This window comes from Adiantum capillus-veneris, chromosome 27 (genome assembly GCF_014529385.1).
Source record: "Adiantum capillus-veneris isolate H3 chromosome 27, ASM1452938v2, whole genome shotgun sequence".
Lineage (NCBI taxonomy): Eukaryota > Viridiplantae > Streptophyta > Polypodiopsida > Polypodiales > Pteridaceae > Adiantum > Adiantum capillus-veneris.
Genome location: NC_140957.1, coordinates 9,155,485 through 9,173,374, shown reverse-complemented (window position 1 = coordinate 9,173,374; position 17,890 = coordinate 9,155,485). Strand labels below are relative to the sequence as shown.

General features: G+C 42.8%; 1 protein-coding gene across 2 annotated transcripts in view; it reads left to right on the top strand.

Annotated features, from left to right (window-relative positions):
• Window positions 1-13,057, top strand: part of LOC147421481 (cytochrome c oxidase assembly factor HCC1-like) — a 55,921-nt gene extending 42,864 nt beyond the window's left edge. Inside the window, exons 3-8 of one of the 2 annotated variants that reach the window (XM_086503188.1) lie at window positions 7,691-7,864; window positions 8,173-8,263; window positions 8,917-9,027; window positions 9,205-9,294; window positions 12,060-12,192; window positions 12,273-13,057. In XM_086503188.1, the coding sequence (XP_086359314.1) occupies window positions 7,691-7,864; window positions 8,173-8,263; window positions 8,917-9,027; window positions 9,205-9,294; window positions 12,060-12,192; window positions 12,273-12,378 (705 nt within the window). In that variant the 3' untranslated portion in view covers window positions 12,379-13,057. Of the gene's footprint in view, window positions 1-7,690; window positions 7,865-8,172; window positions 8,264-8,916; window positions 9,121-9,204; window positions 9,295-12,059; window positions 12,193-12,272 lie in introns of both variants that reach the window. The other variant, XM_086503187.1, reaches the window with a different exon arrangement.
• The last annotated feature ends 4,833 nt before the right edge of the window (window positions 13,058-17,890 follow it).

Sequence of the window (17,890 nt, the reverse complement as noted above, 5' to 3'; positions counted from 1 at the left end):
TGACAAATCATTCGAACACATAGTACATCGTGTAAGGGTTCTTTGGACCTAGGCTCGAGAGCCAAGATCGGTTCGTCGTGTAATATCGAATCTGCTTGGGGGGGGGGGGGGGGGGGGGGGTGCTGTGGACCTCGACTCGAAAGCCAAGATCGATTCTTCGTGATTGATCGAATCTCCAACTAGGTTAGCTTCGCTACAAAAAGCATCAACTAAACCATCATCCTTGTTAACAATCACGTCTTGATCATACAAATCATCATGCTTGTGAGAAATCACATCGTGATCATCATGCAAATCATCATGCTTGTCATTGTCATTCAAATCATCATGCTTATCATTATCATTCAAGTCATCATGCTTATCATCATGCAAATCCTATGTGTCATGCTTGGGAGAAGAAGAGACCAAGAGAGTCTCCTTTTCCCGAATCTCTTCAATCTTCGCCTGCACATTAGAAATGAGAGAGAGAGAATGAACAACGTTCTTGCGATCCAATTCTGATTTTATTTCTACGTACTTGCGATCAAATTCTTTGGCCGCCGAAGCGTAATTGCTCGCGCTCACGCTCCATGGTTGCCATTCTTGCTTCGTGCCACGTTGTCATCGTGTCCATCATCGTCTTGCACCAACCCTCCATAGGATCTGGTGCAATCCTTGGCGTAGATGGGGAAGGGGGAGGGTCAGAAAAACCTCCTGGTGGGGGAAATTCTTCTTCGCATCTCTCATGCTCATCACCTCCAAGCGAAGTATCCATTCCGCTTCGAGTGATGACGGTTCTTGTGGGTTCTTGTGGTCTTGGGTTCCTAAGTTCACGGGGAACTTGGGTTCTTGGGGGTCTTGGTCTTGGGGTTCTTGAGGTTCTTCTTTCGCTTGCAATCTGTGTTAGAGAAGGATCTTCTCTTCACCCGAGTTCTACTCTTTTACGCGGGCGCACCCCTTGGCGGCCTTGCGCTCACACCAAGGTTGCTCTTTCCCACCTCACGTCGATTGGCCGGCCGCTAAGTGCACGGTCCGCTCTCAATGAGTGAAAAGAGGCACAAGGGGAGGCTGGACAATCCCTTCTTTCTTGGGTTTCCTGTCACTCTTCAAAAACACGATTAGGAATCGACACGCCCAAGAGGACTTGGGTTACGTGCGACCGCAACAAGCAAAAAAAATTCTTGTGGTTCTTTCCTCGAGTGATATAGAACACTGCCAAAGCTTTGATACCAATGTAAGGTGTAGCGAAATGAATGTTGAACTTTGCTCAAGATGAGTGCTTCGAACTGTGCTCAAGGTTCCTTTTACTTAGGGAAGGGAGAGCCTTTCGTTCTTTAATGAGAGAGTGCAATGGACACAAACAAAGTGAATGGACACTGTGCGTGAAGGTGCATGAGACTGAGCGATAGAGAGAGAAGAGAATACGACACCAGGAAGTTGTCAAACTCTCCTCCAAGAACCTTCCGTTCTTAATGAGAGAGTGCAATGATCACAAACAAAGTGAATGGACATTGTGCGTGCAAGTGTATGAGACTGAGGGACAAAGAGAGAAGAGAGATACGACACCAGAGACGTTGTAAAACCCTCCTTCGAAGGCCCTACTCTCGTCGGCGAGAGTGATCTACTTATGATTGCACAAACTGGTACAAACGGTATGCATGAGATTGATGCACTTCTAGGCTATGTTGACGATGACGACGGGGATGACGACACCGGTCTAAAGGCTGAAATCTGCAAGTGAGTATCTGATGTCCAAAAACGCTATGGGCTGAAATCTGCGGCTAGGCCAAAAACGCTGATTTTGGGGCTGTTTCTGTAGGTCTTTGACGCTGAAAATCTGCAGGTTTAGGGCTGAAAACTGAGGTTCTTAAAGGCTGAAACTGCTGGTCTATCCGGGCTGAATCTGCTACTCTCTTAGGGCTGAATTTGCAGTTGTACCTGTTGAAAATGCTAGTCCAGAACTCTGTCAGAAACGCTAGGTTGCTGAGCTTGTGCTGGCGATGGTTGCTGATGCAAAACGCTAGGGCAAGGGGGTACTGCGGTCTTGTGTCTGATGAAAAACGCCAAGGCTGATGCAGGCTAGGGCGATGATGCCTTGTTGAGAAAACGGTAGGGGATGCTGAGGAAGAAACGCTAGGTTGAGTCTTGCTTGGAGGGGAGTCCACCAAGGGGTCTTGCTGAGAAGTTGCCTGTTGAGCTTGGCTCCTGTTACCTCTTTTGCCATTTAGTGCTAGTCTAGGTTTGCTTATATACAAACTTACTCAATTTCCCCTACCTACTTTCCAACAAAAGTCACTTAAAAATAATAAGTGAAAAATGTCAAAAATAGGTAAAATAGGCTAATGCACTAGGGGAAAATTCCCTTGAAGGATTCTGATGGGAATGCTTATGATCATGCTGTGTGCAACCAGAGGATATGCATCTACACTAAGTGACTGGGCATGCACGGTCTACGAATAGACCCACAAAAGTGCCAGATCACTTCTAATCTAGATTGACTGGACTGACTGAACCCTTGTCGTGCTGTAGCTTGTCCACGGACACATAGGTTGGATGTGTCACGTGACATATTGATTGCACAATCTGGTATAATGGTTGATGCAATGAGTCTAAATGCTTGCTATGTCGAGGTCGACGGTGTGGACGACGAGGACGAGTCTAATGCTGAAAACTGAATTCTTCGAATCGCTGATTTGCTGTTGCTTCAAAAACGCTATGCTGCTGGCTGTGAAGCTCTGAGTTTCTGCTACAGAAACGCTATGTTGCTGAGTCTTTTGCTTGCTGAAATCCCTTACTGAAAATGCTGGCCTAGTTGAGGGGGAAATGCCAGATCTTCAGTGCTGAAATCGCCAAGCTCCAAGGAATGAAAAATGCTGGCTTTAGGCTGAAAACGTTGATGGGTCTAGGATGAAAACGCTGGTGTGTTTAGGTAAAAACGCCAGGTTGAAGGGGTCCTTGTTCTTGCTTGAGAATTGGCCTGTTGAGCAATGCTCCTGCTGCCTCTTCTTCCAGAAAATGCTAACTCTGGTTTGCTTTTATATTATCTTAGCAAAATTGCCCTACCTAGTTTCCAACAAAAGTCACTTAATAAATAAGTGAAAAATGTCAACTCATGCCCCAAATACCCCTGACAATGCAACCGAAGTTTGCCAATGACAGCAGGTGTAATGGCTACGTCCCTGCCGGGTGCCGCTAGAACTGCCTCTGCAAGTGGTCCCATCCGATCGGGAGTAATCTCGAGCCGCGCCGCCAATTCCGGTGAAATGAAGTTGGCCTTGGCTCCTCCATCAAAGAAAATTAGGGCCTCTTGATCTTTCACTTTGCCCCAAGCTCGGCAAAGTTCTGTACTCTCATCCATGGTGTCCGGATCAGTACCCACACAATCTGGAACCAGTCCTGTTTCCATCTTGCCTTTTCGTACACGGTTCTCAACTGCCTTTTGTCGTCCTTGTCATTTCGTTCTTTCTGTGCCTTTTTAGGGCACTTCGTGGAGATGTGTCCAAGTTCCCCGCATCCAAAGCACTTCCCCTCCCTGATGAAGCGAGCTCTCTCCTGAGGAGTAAGCTTGGGTCGTGCATCCTTTCTCTCTGGGTTGCTCTTTCTTTTTCTACTTTCATTCGCAGAAGTCTGTCCGGGTCGTTGTGTCGTGACCTCATCTGTGGGGCAGATGAGACTGCCAGAGTGAATTGCAAAGCCCCGCTTCGCATGACTCATCAACTCCTGAATAGAAGATGACTTTTGTTCCAAGCAGTGGTCTCGGATCTCTGTAGGTAGACCCAAAGTAAACCGTTCAATCTGTTCTCTGAACGAGATCTTCTTGAATGAAGAGGCGGGTAGAAAAGAGCTCGAGAATCTTTCACAGTAAGAATTCACTGTATCGCTCTTGGTCATCCGGAGATGTTTCCAAGCAGCTCGTATATCTCGCTCAAACTCTTGAGTCAACCAAGAAGAAATAAAAAGCCTCTTGAATTTCAGCCATGTAACTGGCACAGTCTTGCTTAATAGAAGCGTGGACCACCAAGTGCGAGCATTCCCCTTAAATTAAGAGGCAGCTCTCCGAATCTTGGAGTGCTGTGAATAGCGTCCTCCCGCGAAAGCGATGTCAAAGTGCTGTATAAAAGACAAAGCCTTCGAACCATCGGAATATCCCGAAAAAGTATCAAACTTAAGTGCTTGGCCACCTTCCTTAAATTCTCAGACTTTCTTGCTTTTATCTTCGAGAAAGTCTTACTAGTTGGCTTTGTAAAAATTCTTCTTGTTCGCATAAAAGTTTCCGTTGTCAGAGTCTGAACTGTCCGTAGACGAGTCCTGTGTAGAAGTGTCACTCACTGGGCGAGACTTAGACTTCTTTGCCTTTTTCTTGCCCTTTCTGAAGCGTTGTTTCTTGCTTTTTTTTGTCGTCTTTGCTCGAGTCTGAAGAGCTAGAAGAACTGTTAGAAGAAGAACTGGGTAAGCCTTCAAACTTGACGCGCTTCTTCAGTTTCTTTGCCTTGTCGAATGTCGATCGACGACCCAAATATCCCGGGAAGTCAGTGCCTTTCTTCAGCTTTTTGCCGTGCTTTTGGTCCTTCTTTTGCACGTCGAAAAGCTGAGCAATCCGTGCATCAACCTCGTTCTCCAATTCCTTCTCCGTGTATTTCTTAGAGGCAGAAGGTTTCTTGAGAGCGGGTTTCGGGAGTGGTGTTGTGGTTCTTTGCCACTCCGTCTGTACCTCTTCCAAAGAGGTCGGGTTCATATATTTTGCCATCTTCGGGTCCTTGGCAAAATTGAGCATCATCTTTGTTGCATCATCAATCAATTTTCGACGCTCCATCTCTTGCTGCTCTGCTGGAGTAGGCCTAGGCGGGCCATACTCCGTGCCGGAATCTTCGTTGTGATCCTTGCCCGCATCTCCAGATGCAGAGGGAGCCGACTGATCATTGCCTGAAGCCATAGGTGCCGCGGAAGAAAAAAAAAATCGGGGATCGGATTTCCCGTAGAAGAGAAATTGGCCGTGCTCTTATACCACTGTAAGAGACTTGGACACTCCAAGTCAAGAATCAACCGCGACAACACCAAATAACCACTTCAAAACAATTCACAGATCACAATAGATTTGCACTAGCCCGGCGGAGTTCCGTGCCTAGAGATATTGGCCCCAAAGACTGGCGCCCCTTTCGGTATTTCTTTTTATATTAATCAGTTCAAGGTACAAGAGAGTGGGTTGGGATTCACTCTCAGACTCTGCGTCCAGATCCTCTGAGAAGTGAAGCCCTCACCACGTATTTAAAAGTACAAGGGATGCCCAAAAGCAGAGCCCCAAAAGCTTCAAAATCCAAAAGCATAAAAGCTTTGCCTCACAAACTCTCTCTCTATCCGTGGCTTTAATAAAATAAAGCAATATCTTTCTCTCTCTCTCACACACACAAAGCGTGGAGAAAAGCAATGCCCAAAAAGCTGTCAGCGCAAATTGCGGCGCAATTATTTCCGGAATTCCGTACTGCTCTGCCACGTGGCACCCTCGGCAGGAATTAGGGTTTCAGCCTGATTTTAGGGTTTGCTGCAAATTAGGGTTTCTGGTAGATTTTAGGGTTTGCAGGAATTATAGGGTTTCAGCCAGAAATTAGGGTTTCTGCTGTTCGCCACGTCATCACTTTGTGACAAACAGTCTCGCTACGTGATCCGGCTTGACTGTTTTCTTCACTGGAATGAAATGAGTCTGCTTGCAGGCTCCCAGGCTCGGGGGTGAGTTTGTATTGGCTCTATGGCTGGGAGGTGAGTCCGATGTCCGCTCTCTACGTTCGTTGTGTGTGAGTATGGCTTGTGTCATGTCATGTGTGTGGGATGTATCTTGCGAGGGACTAACATCCTGCACACATGACATGCCACAAGCCAACTCACACACAACGAATGTCGAGAGCAGACATTGGACTCAACACCTAGCCATAGAGCCAATACGGGCACACCCCGAGCCTGCAGCCAACGGGCTAGCCTCTACCACAAGGGCTGGTGTCCCATGCCGGATCCATCTTGCACACATGACATGACACAAGCCATACCACACACAACGAACGTAGAGAGCGGACATCAGACTCACCTCCCAGCCATAGAACCAATACGGGCTCACCCTCAGGCGTTAGTCCGATGTCCGCTCTCTACATTGTGAGTATGGCTTGTGACATGTCATGTGTAACACAACGAATGTAAAGAGTGGACATTGGACTCTCAATGTTAGTCCCTTGTCGGATCCATCTTGCACGCATAACACGCCACAAGCCATACTCACACACAACGAACGTAGAGAGCGGACATTGGACTCCCCTCCCAGCCATAGAGCCATAATGGGCTCACACCTGAGCCTGGGAGTGTGCAGCCAATGGGTTAGCCTCTACCTCAAGGGCTGGTGTCCCATACCACGAAGCCCACAATAGACGGGTGTGTGGGTAGAGCTGCCAAGGGCCTAGAGCCCAAGTATGGTGATCACACCAGATAGGTCACAAATGAGCCTCGGGTCCTATTTGTAGGATTCCTGAACCGCCCTAACCTTAGGGCCATCCTCACACTTGGCCGGACATAGCTCAAGTGCCCATCCTGATGTCTGGGGATGTAACAAGTGTGATATCTAATCTCTATGTTACGTTTATCATCTGCTACACTTGACACTTACTCACCCTTAAGCGAGACCACCACCTGCAGAAGAGAGGGACTAGCCCTGACACCCCTTTTATTGTTGATTCAAGAGTACCATTATGTTTGTTCAAGAGTTTCACTCAAGCAAGTGGTGTAGCCCTTTGTATTTTCACAAAGACTTCCAATCTGCAAAAGCAAGAGGCCCTTGGCCTTAATGTATGGGCTCCAAAAGGTGCTCTCTGAAATGGCCAAAAGCGAGCACCCCCAAAATCTGTGTGCGAGCACTGTGACTTGCTTTATTTGCAGTTTCAGTATTTGGAACTTTTTGCTTTCAGGATTGCCTCTGCTTTTTGGCATTGCCTAAGCCTGCTCAAGTTATCCACCACTAGCTCTTCAGCCCCTAGGTGCCATGTTGTAGTGCTTTGTCAGCACTGCCATGTTAGTGCCCAAGGTCACTAACTGCCATCTGGTGCCACTGCTGGTGCTCATTTGATGCATCTACTGCCCAAGTGATTACACCCTTTCTATGCTTTTTCTGGACTCTCTTGTCTGATTAACAACTCTGAATTTCTATTAGTTAAGGTCTCCACATGGCGTACGTATGAAGTCAGACCTCGAGACCTTCAGTAAAAGAGAAGAAGGCTCGCTCGGGTGAGTCTCACCTTGCCCATTGAACAAAGGATTATAACCTTGATTGTTCCTATGTTGACTGTGAGGCTCCTCTGAATTCATTCTCGTAGAGCATCTATGTGCCAGTGCAAACCATGATTCTGATGTTTATCTGAGAAAAGCACAACAAAATTTGCGCGTTGCATCAATGCCACACATATTTCTGCTGTGATTACCCACAGCCTTTTCCTCCTCCACAAAGTCTGCCAGCACCTCAATCCATAAGCAGCACAAAAAGGTTGGAAATGATGAATGACCTTTTCCAGCAGCAATAGCTGCAGGTGAACCAGTGAGTATCTTGGTTTCTAGTTTATCCTTGGACCCCTGTTTTACTTGATTGCAAAACATTGAATGTTGAGGTTTGACTCGTCTTGAACTTTGTTTTTATGTACTTGGTGTGCAGAACTCACTGGTTTTTAACTCATTTGTTTAGATACAAGAGGCACATGAGAAGCTGGTTCTTACCAGGTTCAACAGAAGGTTGCACAATTCTTCAGAGTGTCTGGCAGATAAAAGCGAGACAACTGCAGAGTCTAATGACAGAAGTGCTGATACTCAAAACTCTCCACCAAGCCCTCCTCCAGAAGCAAGGAGTGTTAGAGGAAGTGTAAGCGACTTGCGTGCTTGATTTTTCATCTCTGTTGTTTTATGGCAAACATTTTCTCGATGAATGGGTATATTGTAAGATGGTGCATAGGGAAAATTGCATTGAGAAGCTCAAGATTCATGTGCATCCTCATGGCTAATGGTTTATTATTGAAGGTTCTTTACAGCTTTCCAAACCCGAAGGTGCCTACTTCTGAAAAAGAACATTATTTTTCTGAAGATTTCTTGGAAGGATTGCATTCTTTACATTTGGAGGCTTAGCATTTCCTGCATATCAAGACCCTTGTTGATAGGAACAATTTTGTGCAGCCTGTGTCATGGCTAACCCTGGGCCTTTTGCTGGGAACTGGAGCAGGCTTGGTGTATTACTATGATCAAGAAAAGAAGCGTCTCATTACAGGTATGCCTGGTTGAAGGCTTGTTATCCTACAGAAGAGAGCTAAATAGCTTTGGAAGAAGCAAAATTGCTTTGAATTGGTGTATCAGTAGTATGCAAGTTCTCAAGTTTTCATTCAGGAGATACTCAAATATACAGCTGGTTATGGACTTTTTTTTCTGTTCGGGTTAGAGCTAAAACATCATAAAGGATATGTTATTTGCAGACAATTTATGAATCTATTGCGATTTCCTGTTTATCTATTGGTGACTTTATGGACACAAGTCTCATTCTAGATGCATGAATGGAAGGAATTTCATTGTTATAACTGGGCTTTTCCATTCAATGCAAGACTTTACCTGGTTAAATATGGAAAAGACTGTGCACAGCCTTACACTCTCTCCATTAGAAAATTAATGTCAGAGAAGAAAATACATATTGCATATGCCAAGTGATGAGAATGCTACCATTATATGTCTACATGCTGCCCTTGAAAATTTATTTATTAATGCATTGTCTGATTCTTTTCTGTCAGCTTTTTATCTTGTTGGAATCGAGATGCAGTTGACAATACTCAATTTGCATAGTGCTCCTATTGCCCACATCCATGCACGAATGGCTATATTTTCCTACATATGCAGGGCATAAAATTTCGTTTCTATGACTTGCTCCTGCAGATCTTAAAGAAGAGGCTAAACCGGGTCCTGGAGTAGGCAAAGCAGCCATTGGGGGGCCATTCAATCTTGTCAATCATGACGGGAAAGCAGTCACAGAACAGGATTTCAAAGGTAACTGGACTTTGATTTATTTTGGCTTTACCCACTGTCCAGACATTTGTCCAGATGAGATGCAGAAAATGGCCGAGGCAATAGATGTCCTGGGTAACTATGTCTTCCATTTACAACATTTAGGCTGCCAAAAATGACAGTTTTTTTGCTTTCTAATATATCGTTTTTCTTTTGTAGAAAAGAAAGATGGCATTCGTGTTACCCCGGTCTTTATTTCTGTTGACCCAGAGCGAGATAATGTGGAACAAGTTCGAGAATATGTCAAAGGTCTGTTTTCTAGATGCAATTGCCTCGGCCCTCAGTATGTTTAATCATACCGTGAGTATGTTTATTATGATTAATTGCAGGGAATGTTTTTTGTCAAATTCTCCTGAAGTCATATGTGGCTTTCATTAAGTATATGGTAGCACCATTAGTTTTGCAATGAGTCCTCGGTTTAGTGATTGTGGCCATTTGTTCTTTCCTACAGTGAAGACAGGGCATAGTAAATGTCATATAAACACAAGGAAGAGGCCGGCGCTAAAGCATAAAAGCAGATCTTCTATGCAAATTGTTGTTACACAACTGGAAACTGATAACAGACATTATACAACTAAGCATTTTTTGAAAGGGATCCATATAGGCAATCCTGTTAGGGTGTAGTGCTAAGATCATAGTAGCCATCACTTTGCTGAGTAAAGAACAATTTCTTGCACAGTGCAGCTGTTAATACATTGTATGTGGTCTTGCTGCTTCAAACTATCCTGCTCATCTCGTTCAGCATACCTGGATTAACATCGTATGTGTCCTTGCTGCTTCACACTATCCTATTCATCTCGTTTTAGCATATCTGGATCGAGTTGAAGACAACCCTCGTGTTTTTTTAACACTCTGATATTAAAAAAGAGGCAGAAGCTTGTCTTGGGGCAATTTGTTCTCATGGTGAAAGCTGAGTGTCCAATATGCATGTTGTCGGTGATTACGTGCATGTGACAGGATAAAGAAAGAGTCTGGATGGCAACTGAGCTTGCGCATAAGGTGACACCGTATACATGTTGCATTATGCAATTTGGATGCTAGGCATGGAAACTATGGCTTGTTACATGCTTGATAACAAATGTGAATATTGGCTTCCCTATTGAGGTTTACCTTGTTGAGGACTTTTTGTCAAGGCAAGGTACACTGCAGATCTAAGCTCAGACAAGGCTCACATGTCACAATGGCCATTGTCCTAGCTCTTGAGAATGAGGACAGACTGGAATAGTTCACCCTTTACTCATAGGCTACACATAGGCATAGTTTGCTAATATCAGCTCAAGCTGTCAAACTTGGGGTCCAGACAAGTGTGGACACCTTTGAACCGCCATAATCTAAACCTTTCTTAGTTTCTCTTCTGATAGAGTTTGCGTCCTTGAAAAAAAAGTAAAAAAAACGACGTTGTTCACTGCACGCTTGGAACACTTTTAGCATTCAAAATAAACTTAATAACTGAACTGGACCGACAAAATGAAGTGTAGGGAGAAGGAGAAGGTGTCGGAGCGGAATCCCCGTGACAATGCTGTTACACAAGCTCTTCTCTTCCTCAAACTTTAAACCCTGTGTCTTCACAACCGGCCTTCTCTTCACCATCAAATCTGTAACTCGCAAAGCTACGATGCCAAAGACAACCGTTGGTTCTGATACCACTTGTTCACGACGAGAGGCATGGACAGCGAGGGTGAGAGAGAGGAGAGACACAGCATGTGGGTGGAGCCTCCTGTGATCACTGCAGCTCACCATGTAGCTTTGTTACTAAGTTATGGGTAGAGATAAAGAATAAGGTTAGTTATGCTAGTGAGTTGGGCGGCCGGTTGAACACAAGCAGCTGACGGAGCACATTGGCCCTTTGTACTGAACAGAGTCCCCAAGAACAGCACTCCTGCGATGGACATGCATAGAATGCTGAGTGATGACGAGGAAGGTGGAGATCGGCTCATGTAATGAAGGGATATGGAAGAAACTTTTTAGATTAGCAGAATGCTGCTGAATGAGGGTCCAGGATCACGAGACTCAGGGGAGAGGGCACCAATAGAGGGAGAAAACCACCAGGAATAAAAATGCAGAGGGTATTATAAAATCTCAGATGGCAGGTGTAAAAGATGGAGATCTGAGGGAGAAAGTTGCCTCCAACTGTTTCAACAGCAGGTCTAATTGCATAGGAATGGAGGGGACAGGTAATGATGGTGAAATCCAATAAATGTATCAGATGTGTGTGCAAGCGGAAAAGATGGGAGGTATTTGTGAAGGAGAGGAATATAACCGCATACCCATAGTGAATATAACTCTATGGCAATTCCCAGTGAAATTGAACTCTCTGTGAACTAGCAGCTAGGCGGTAAGACCCCGTGCCTGAAGGTTGATCCCACTTTTGTAGCACAAGAGGGCAGACATCTTTCTTTAGGATGACGAGCCTCAACAAGCGGCTTAGTGACTTGCCTCTATCAGAATTATCTGCATGTAGAAAGATGAACGAGGCATTTGCTACAAATTTTTGAAGACGACCTCCGCTATGTAAGCGAGGACCTTCATTATGGATTTCTTTTGTACTAAGGAGAGCATAGAATTGTTCACAGAAGTTTAAAGGGAATGTTCGATTTGGAAGTTGTTATGAGAATGAAAGGATGGCATTTGGGTTTTGCTGGACACCGGAGATCACTACGCTCAAGTGAAAACTTGGGATAAGAAAAGGTCAAGTGGCATAATCATGAGCTTTTCCTAACATTCTGAGACCTTGTACCTGGTGAAATTGACATAACTTCTGTCAATCTTAATGGTTAGAGTATTTTATAATGATTTATTTATCTGTAATTATAAATCCTCTCTACAGTAAGAGTGGAGAATGTCTCAAAGATTGTGCAATATAGATTGTGTACTTTCTTGGTCTAGTTTGTTTTGAGCAGTGCCTTATGCAAGCAACCCAAACTTACTCGAGTAGTTTGTTTTTGTAATCTTTCATCTCTGCTCTGTCAGTGAACTGGAGTGTGTCCAACTTCAGAATTTCTGTTTTATTGCAGAGTTCCATCCGCGACTGATAGGTTTAACTGGAACGCTCGACAACATCAGACAGGTTGCTCGAGAGTTTCGGGTATACTACATGAAGACTGAAGAAGAGGGTTCAGATTACTTGGTCGATCATTCAATAATCATGTAATGTACATAATTCACTAGTTTGGAGCCTTTGTTTGACTGGAGGATATCACAATATACCAATACTTGGCTCTTGGCAGGTATCTGATGGATCCACAAATGGACTTCATTAAGTTTTTTGGCAAAAACTATGATGTGAAAGGTCTGGCTGATGGTATCAAAGAAGAAATAACAAGTTACAAATAGTAAAGAGATTACTGCAAAGTGCAAGTTGCAAGTTCACAGGAGGTAGCTGATTCATGCTAAGTATTCTGGCTTCTCAGAATAAACTTGACTTGCTTTTCTTAGTGTTGAAGAGGCACCCAATAAAGCATTGAAGAAGTTGATTCTGAGGATGTCGTGGCAAGAACGCACCTCTTCGGAACTAACCAATAGGTGAATCAATATGGGATGTGAAGTGGCACTCAAAGTGGATCACAAGAGAAGTTCTGAAAGTTCTTCAAACAACTATCGAATCTAGCTCGTTTCAGCTTTTGCATGGTGTCCCAGAGAGTGGGAAAGCTCCTTTACACAAGAATTTTGTTTCAATCCACCTCTCTGCCCCAAGTTCTTGATGGAGGTTAACTTATAATTTTTTCAGAAGAGGGAGTGTGCATTTTTCCATTTAACCTCTGTTGATGAAGAGCATATCTTATGGATATGATAGGTAGAAAATAGAAGCTATAATGCTTGTCAATCGATGTAGTGCTTATGAATATGAAGATAGGTGGTGCTCTTTGCACTATAGTAAGTTGTGAGTACCATCCAAGGATACATTTTTTTCACCACAAAACAAGTTAAAGCCAAATATATTCTAGATGGACAACACTTGATGAGATTGGAGATAATGGACGGTAGCAATAATTAACTTGTTTTTGTTTTTGGATTTTCGTTTTCATGATACATAAGCTATGGTTACTGCTTTGAGCTGCAATATGGAAGGTTTTAATGAGTTATTCAAGAATAATCTCGGTATCATCAGGATCTTAGGTGCAATATGTGAGTAATGGTCTTTATGTAACAACTTTCTGATGGCACCTTTTGTCTTTGAGTTCAAATGGAGCTCATATGAGCACAACGGCACCTGAAAGCGCTTGAGAGCTTAAAGAAAAGTTGATGCTACAAGCATAGCCTTCATAAGGCATGGTGAAGTTCCTATCTTTGCTTGATAAAATTTTGTGGCATTGATGACATGCATGGAAACATACATGCAGTTATTAGGACTGAACATCTCTCCATATGTGGCCATTTGCCAATGCATCCCGACTTTGATTTAAGATAGGGCCTCTTGAGGCCTACTAGCAATGAGAAATCCATCAATTTTCAAGGCAACTAACATTGCTTAAGGTAAAGAAGCAAGATACGATAATCTAGTAAAATGTGTGTGTGTGTGTGTGTGTGCGCGTGCAAACTATGCATTTTCAAGATTAAAATAGCTCATACAATACAAATCATGCCAAATCTTATGAGAGGTATTTTCACTCCAAAGTGTACAAGCATATAAAGAAGGGTTATATTTGCTTCATGCAAGTCATAAATAGGGTGTTGCAAGAATTGTAGCATGCAGGTGACAGGTGATATGTTCCTCTCTAAATGAGTGTATCCCTCAAGGATTAAAGTATCCCAATAGATGGTTATTTTATATATAACCATAATGACTTTCAAAGATTATAATAGGTCATATAATGTAAATAAGACCAAATCTCGCAAGAGGGAATTTTCACTTCGAAGTGCATTAGTAGAAAGAGGGCTCATATTTGCATTATCCAAGTCATAAATAGGGGGTTCCAAGAATCATAGCTTGCAGATGATGTGATCTTTTGTAAAATTTGCAGCCCTCAAGGATTCAAGTGTTCTTGGAGATGGTTAGAGAGGTGCTACATCTAGAGGAAGAGGTAGTATGATCTCTAAGAATTAGCACATACTCACATAAACAATAGACTTATAGAGGTACAATTCGCGATAAGTGTACTTAGGACAAGCTATAAAGTCGAGAGATTAAAGTCCCCTTATAGCTTCATGCACAAAACTTCTCCGTCCCAAAAAAGCAATACGCCAATGACTACACACTCAGACCTATATGGGTTATAGTAATTTGATGAGACCATGCTTAGAGCTAGTGAAACAAGTAACCTAGAATAAGGTGAGCAAGGAGGATAGTTCAACAATCAAGCCAACATCATTGTTTAACCTACCCTTGCTTTAATATGATTGGTATACCAAATTTTGAATGATAGCCAAGGCTAGAACATATTGAAAGGATCTATCCAAGGGAGCAACCCTTGGGGAGAGAAAAAAAACATAGACACAAAAGGCAAACACGAATGGAGGCAACGTATTAAGTGTCATTTGAGGAGAAACCTACGAAAAAAAATCAATACAATGCTATCCACGAAGGAAATTCCACATTTAAAGCCAATGAAAGAAGCTCTCAAAAGATAAGAACAAGTTCTAGTACAACCACATTCAGCCAAGCAAGCACCTTTATACACAATAGCTTTGCATGTGTCTACTAGAAAGAAAAGTCAAGGCAAACTATGATCTAGACCATGGGTTTAGATGATGATGGAAAATGGCCAAATCCATACACAGCTAGGAAGATTGCAATTCTTACATTTTGGCCCTCCCCACAAAAAAATGATACATTGTATGCCAAAGATCCATAGTCTATGCAAGTATTGTAACAAAGAATATATGCCTCCCCACATAGTAAGGACACCAAGATATCTTATCAAGGCCAAGTAAGAAAAGAGACTAGAAGTGAACACTCACAAATACATCAAAATTAGGTATGGGCTCTTTGCAAGAAGGAAATGAATAATGTCTTAAGGGTTTTGTGACACATAAACCCCTACCGGAGAAATAAGTGGTTCAAGAAGCACCATGATGACATTACTAGTAACCACACCACCAAACTAAGTGGATCCCACTTTCTACTATCCTCAACTCATCAACTTCTCAAGACACCGAATCCTCATGGAGACCAAGAAATGGATGGAGGTTGGATGCTTGAGTAGTGCTCAAAGTCTAAAAGGCTCTTTGAGGGTTCGAGATGCATTCGGGCAATTATTGCTAGAATTCCTCAAAGTATTCCAAGCGTTATTGATTAAATTTGATGATGTGAAGTTTTAACACCCAAAATTTTAGAGATTCGGTCATGGAGGACTAGGATTAGGCCAGGACTTTGAGAACTTCATGAGTGATTGGAAACTACATAGATATTGGAACTTCATGAGTGATTGGAAACTTCATGAGTGAGGACAAAGGTATCTACCAACTTGCTACCTTGAATCTCAAGAGTAAATGGTAGAAAGTGGATCTATTATGGTTTGAGGGGAAATAAATGACTACTCGAAAATTCCTTTGGGAAGATACTTTGGCGATCGATGTGTTCTCAAAAGCTCTACACCATGATTGCCTAGAGTCCACATGAAGGTATAGAGAAACTTACTTAGAGGCAATCTCTAGCTTGTAGGAAGGCACTTTGATGGGGGAGCAAGTGCGAAAATACTTTCTTGGAGACATGACAAAGCTAAAGCAACAAATGGAGCAACATGCAATACCTAAATATGTGCATCCTCCATGACCTTCACATATCCTTAAGCACTTGAGGTCCAACAAACATCATGAGGATGTCCCCATTTTGATTCCAAGAATATGTTTTTTTGAGGGAAACTATTGTCCCAACAATAATTGATCTTTTTGTTTTCTCAACTCACCAGAGGGCCCACAGGGAGAGGTGCTTATCCCTTCCAAATATTAGCCGTGAAACATGGTCGATCAAAGGCCGCGTACTATCGGGCAAGAGCCACGCGTAGGCATTACCATGCCCACCTAATTGATGAACCACATGTAGTGGGAGAGAAATCGTAGCAACAAGCCAGGAACCTTCTCCTTGGGTGACCCACCCCAGGAGGAGGATACTGTTCAAGGCAAGAGCCCCAACAATGTGAACACAAGGTGAGCACAAGGTGTCTCTCTAGAGGGGACCCAATGGGGGTGTTGAACCTGCAACGCGTAAGGTGAGAAGCCAAAGTCTTACCGTTAGACCAACTTTTTGGGGACAAATAATTGATCATTTTGGTATCATTGAAATGGACAAAGCTTGAGATTGTAAGATCGATTTACACTAATTTGTGCTATCAAGACACATGTTTGTGCAAGTCAACTCCACATCTTATAAGAAACGTCCTTGGTTGAATCTTGTTGCTTCCTTAAGATGAGCCATTGGCCAAAAATGAATTTGTTACTTGGGATCATTGTTTACTTTGTTTCTCATTTCTAGATAGCTAGTATATTTTGGATTCTTAAAGAGATAAAGTCTTTCGAGGTATATGCAAAAACTTGTTATTTTGTTTGGATAACCATTGAGTATGTCTTTGGGTTTATGGTGGAGAGGAACATGTGCTAAAGCATGTTTTTGGTGTATTTTGACTATAGATTTGTTATACCATGGGCTCTTAGCCATGAAGGAATGCTGTAAACTCTTGTAGCCTTTCTTAATATACATTGGAAAGACTCGTATGTATGTACAAAGAAGATTGAACGCTGAGCTACTAGGATAGCCTTTTACTAGGCTACATAATTGTAAAGTCTGTTGTTGTAGGGATTGAGATTCTAATATGCTAAAACTTTTGCTAGTTGATCTCTAGGATGTGGTGAGCCTCAAGGAATATCTCTTCTTAACATAAGATGCAACCGTTAAACCATGCCATTCATTTCATTCATTTAACTATAGTATTCATGCATGAGCTACACATTATTATAAAGGATGTAGGAACACTTTTCTCATACAGAAGAGATTCTTTTTCTTTGGCTGGTATACTTCTCTCTCTCACCTCTCTCATTGAAGTTGGACGAGTTTGATGTGATGAATTTTAATTCATGGTAGGTAAAACAAGGGTTTCACCTTATCCACGATAGCTTATGGAGTCTCACAACTCATACAAAACAATGTCCATTCACTTGGGAAGTTGAACAACGGTGGGTCGACTGGAACAAGAAACCATTTGCCATCATTGCACTTGGCAATGCTCTCAATGATAATTTTATGTATCATATTGCCGGTATGAGTACATCCACTCTTGCATGGAAAGAAATTCATAAACTTTCGGAGCTTGAATGAAAATTGCAAAGATTGTTCTGAAGGTTCAATTTCCTCACTCATCATGAGGAAAGGTACTACTTACTTCTCACATCAATACTAGGTATAGTTTCATGCTTCAACTTGTTTCTATTAATGGTAAAGTATAAGAAGATAATGCTATTGCTATCCTCAAAAGTAAACAGGATCTTCCAGAGTATAGGAACGTTGTTACTACGGTGTATAACGATCGTGATATTGATTTTCTAAGAGTGATTGTCATAATAACTAATATCTAATTCTCCTAAATGATTTTCTCATGTTAAAGTGGTCATTTAATATGGGGAAGTACCAAGGGAGAAAAAGCTAGAATATTGGTTAACTGGCGGACTGGCCATAGTAGGTATCCAAAGGAGGGAAAATAGGGATCCAAAGGGGGGACCATCTGTAAAAGAGAAATGTGCAACAATGGGCTTTAAAGACCCTAAGGTTCAGCCCATTAAGACTTCCAAAATGCTAAGGTTCCAAAATTCAAAGGTTGTGTCCAATGGTCAAGCTTAGTGGAAATGGATGTTTTGTAGTGTGCCAAAAAGTCTTTGCAAGCTCCTACATAGGGGGGGGCGAGCCCTTTTAGTA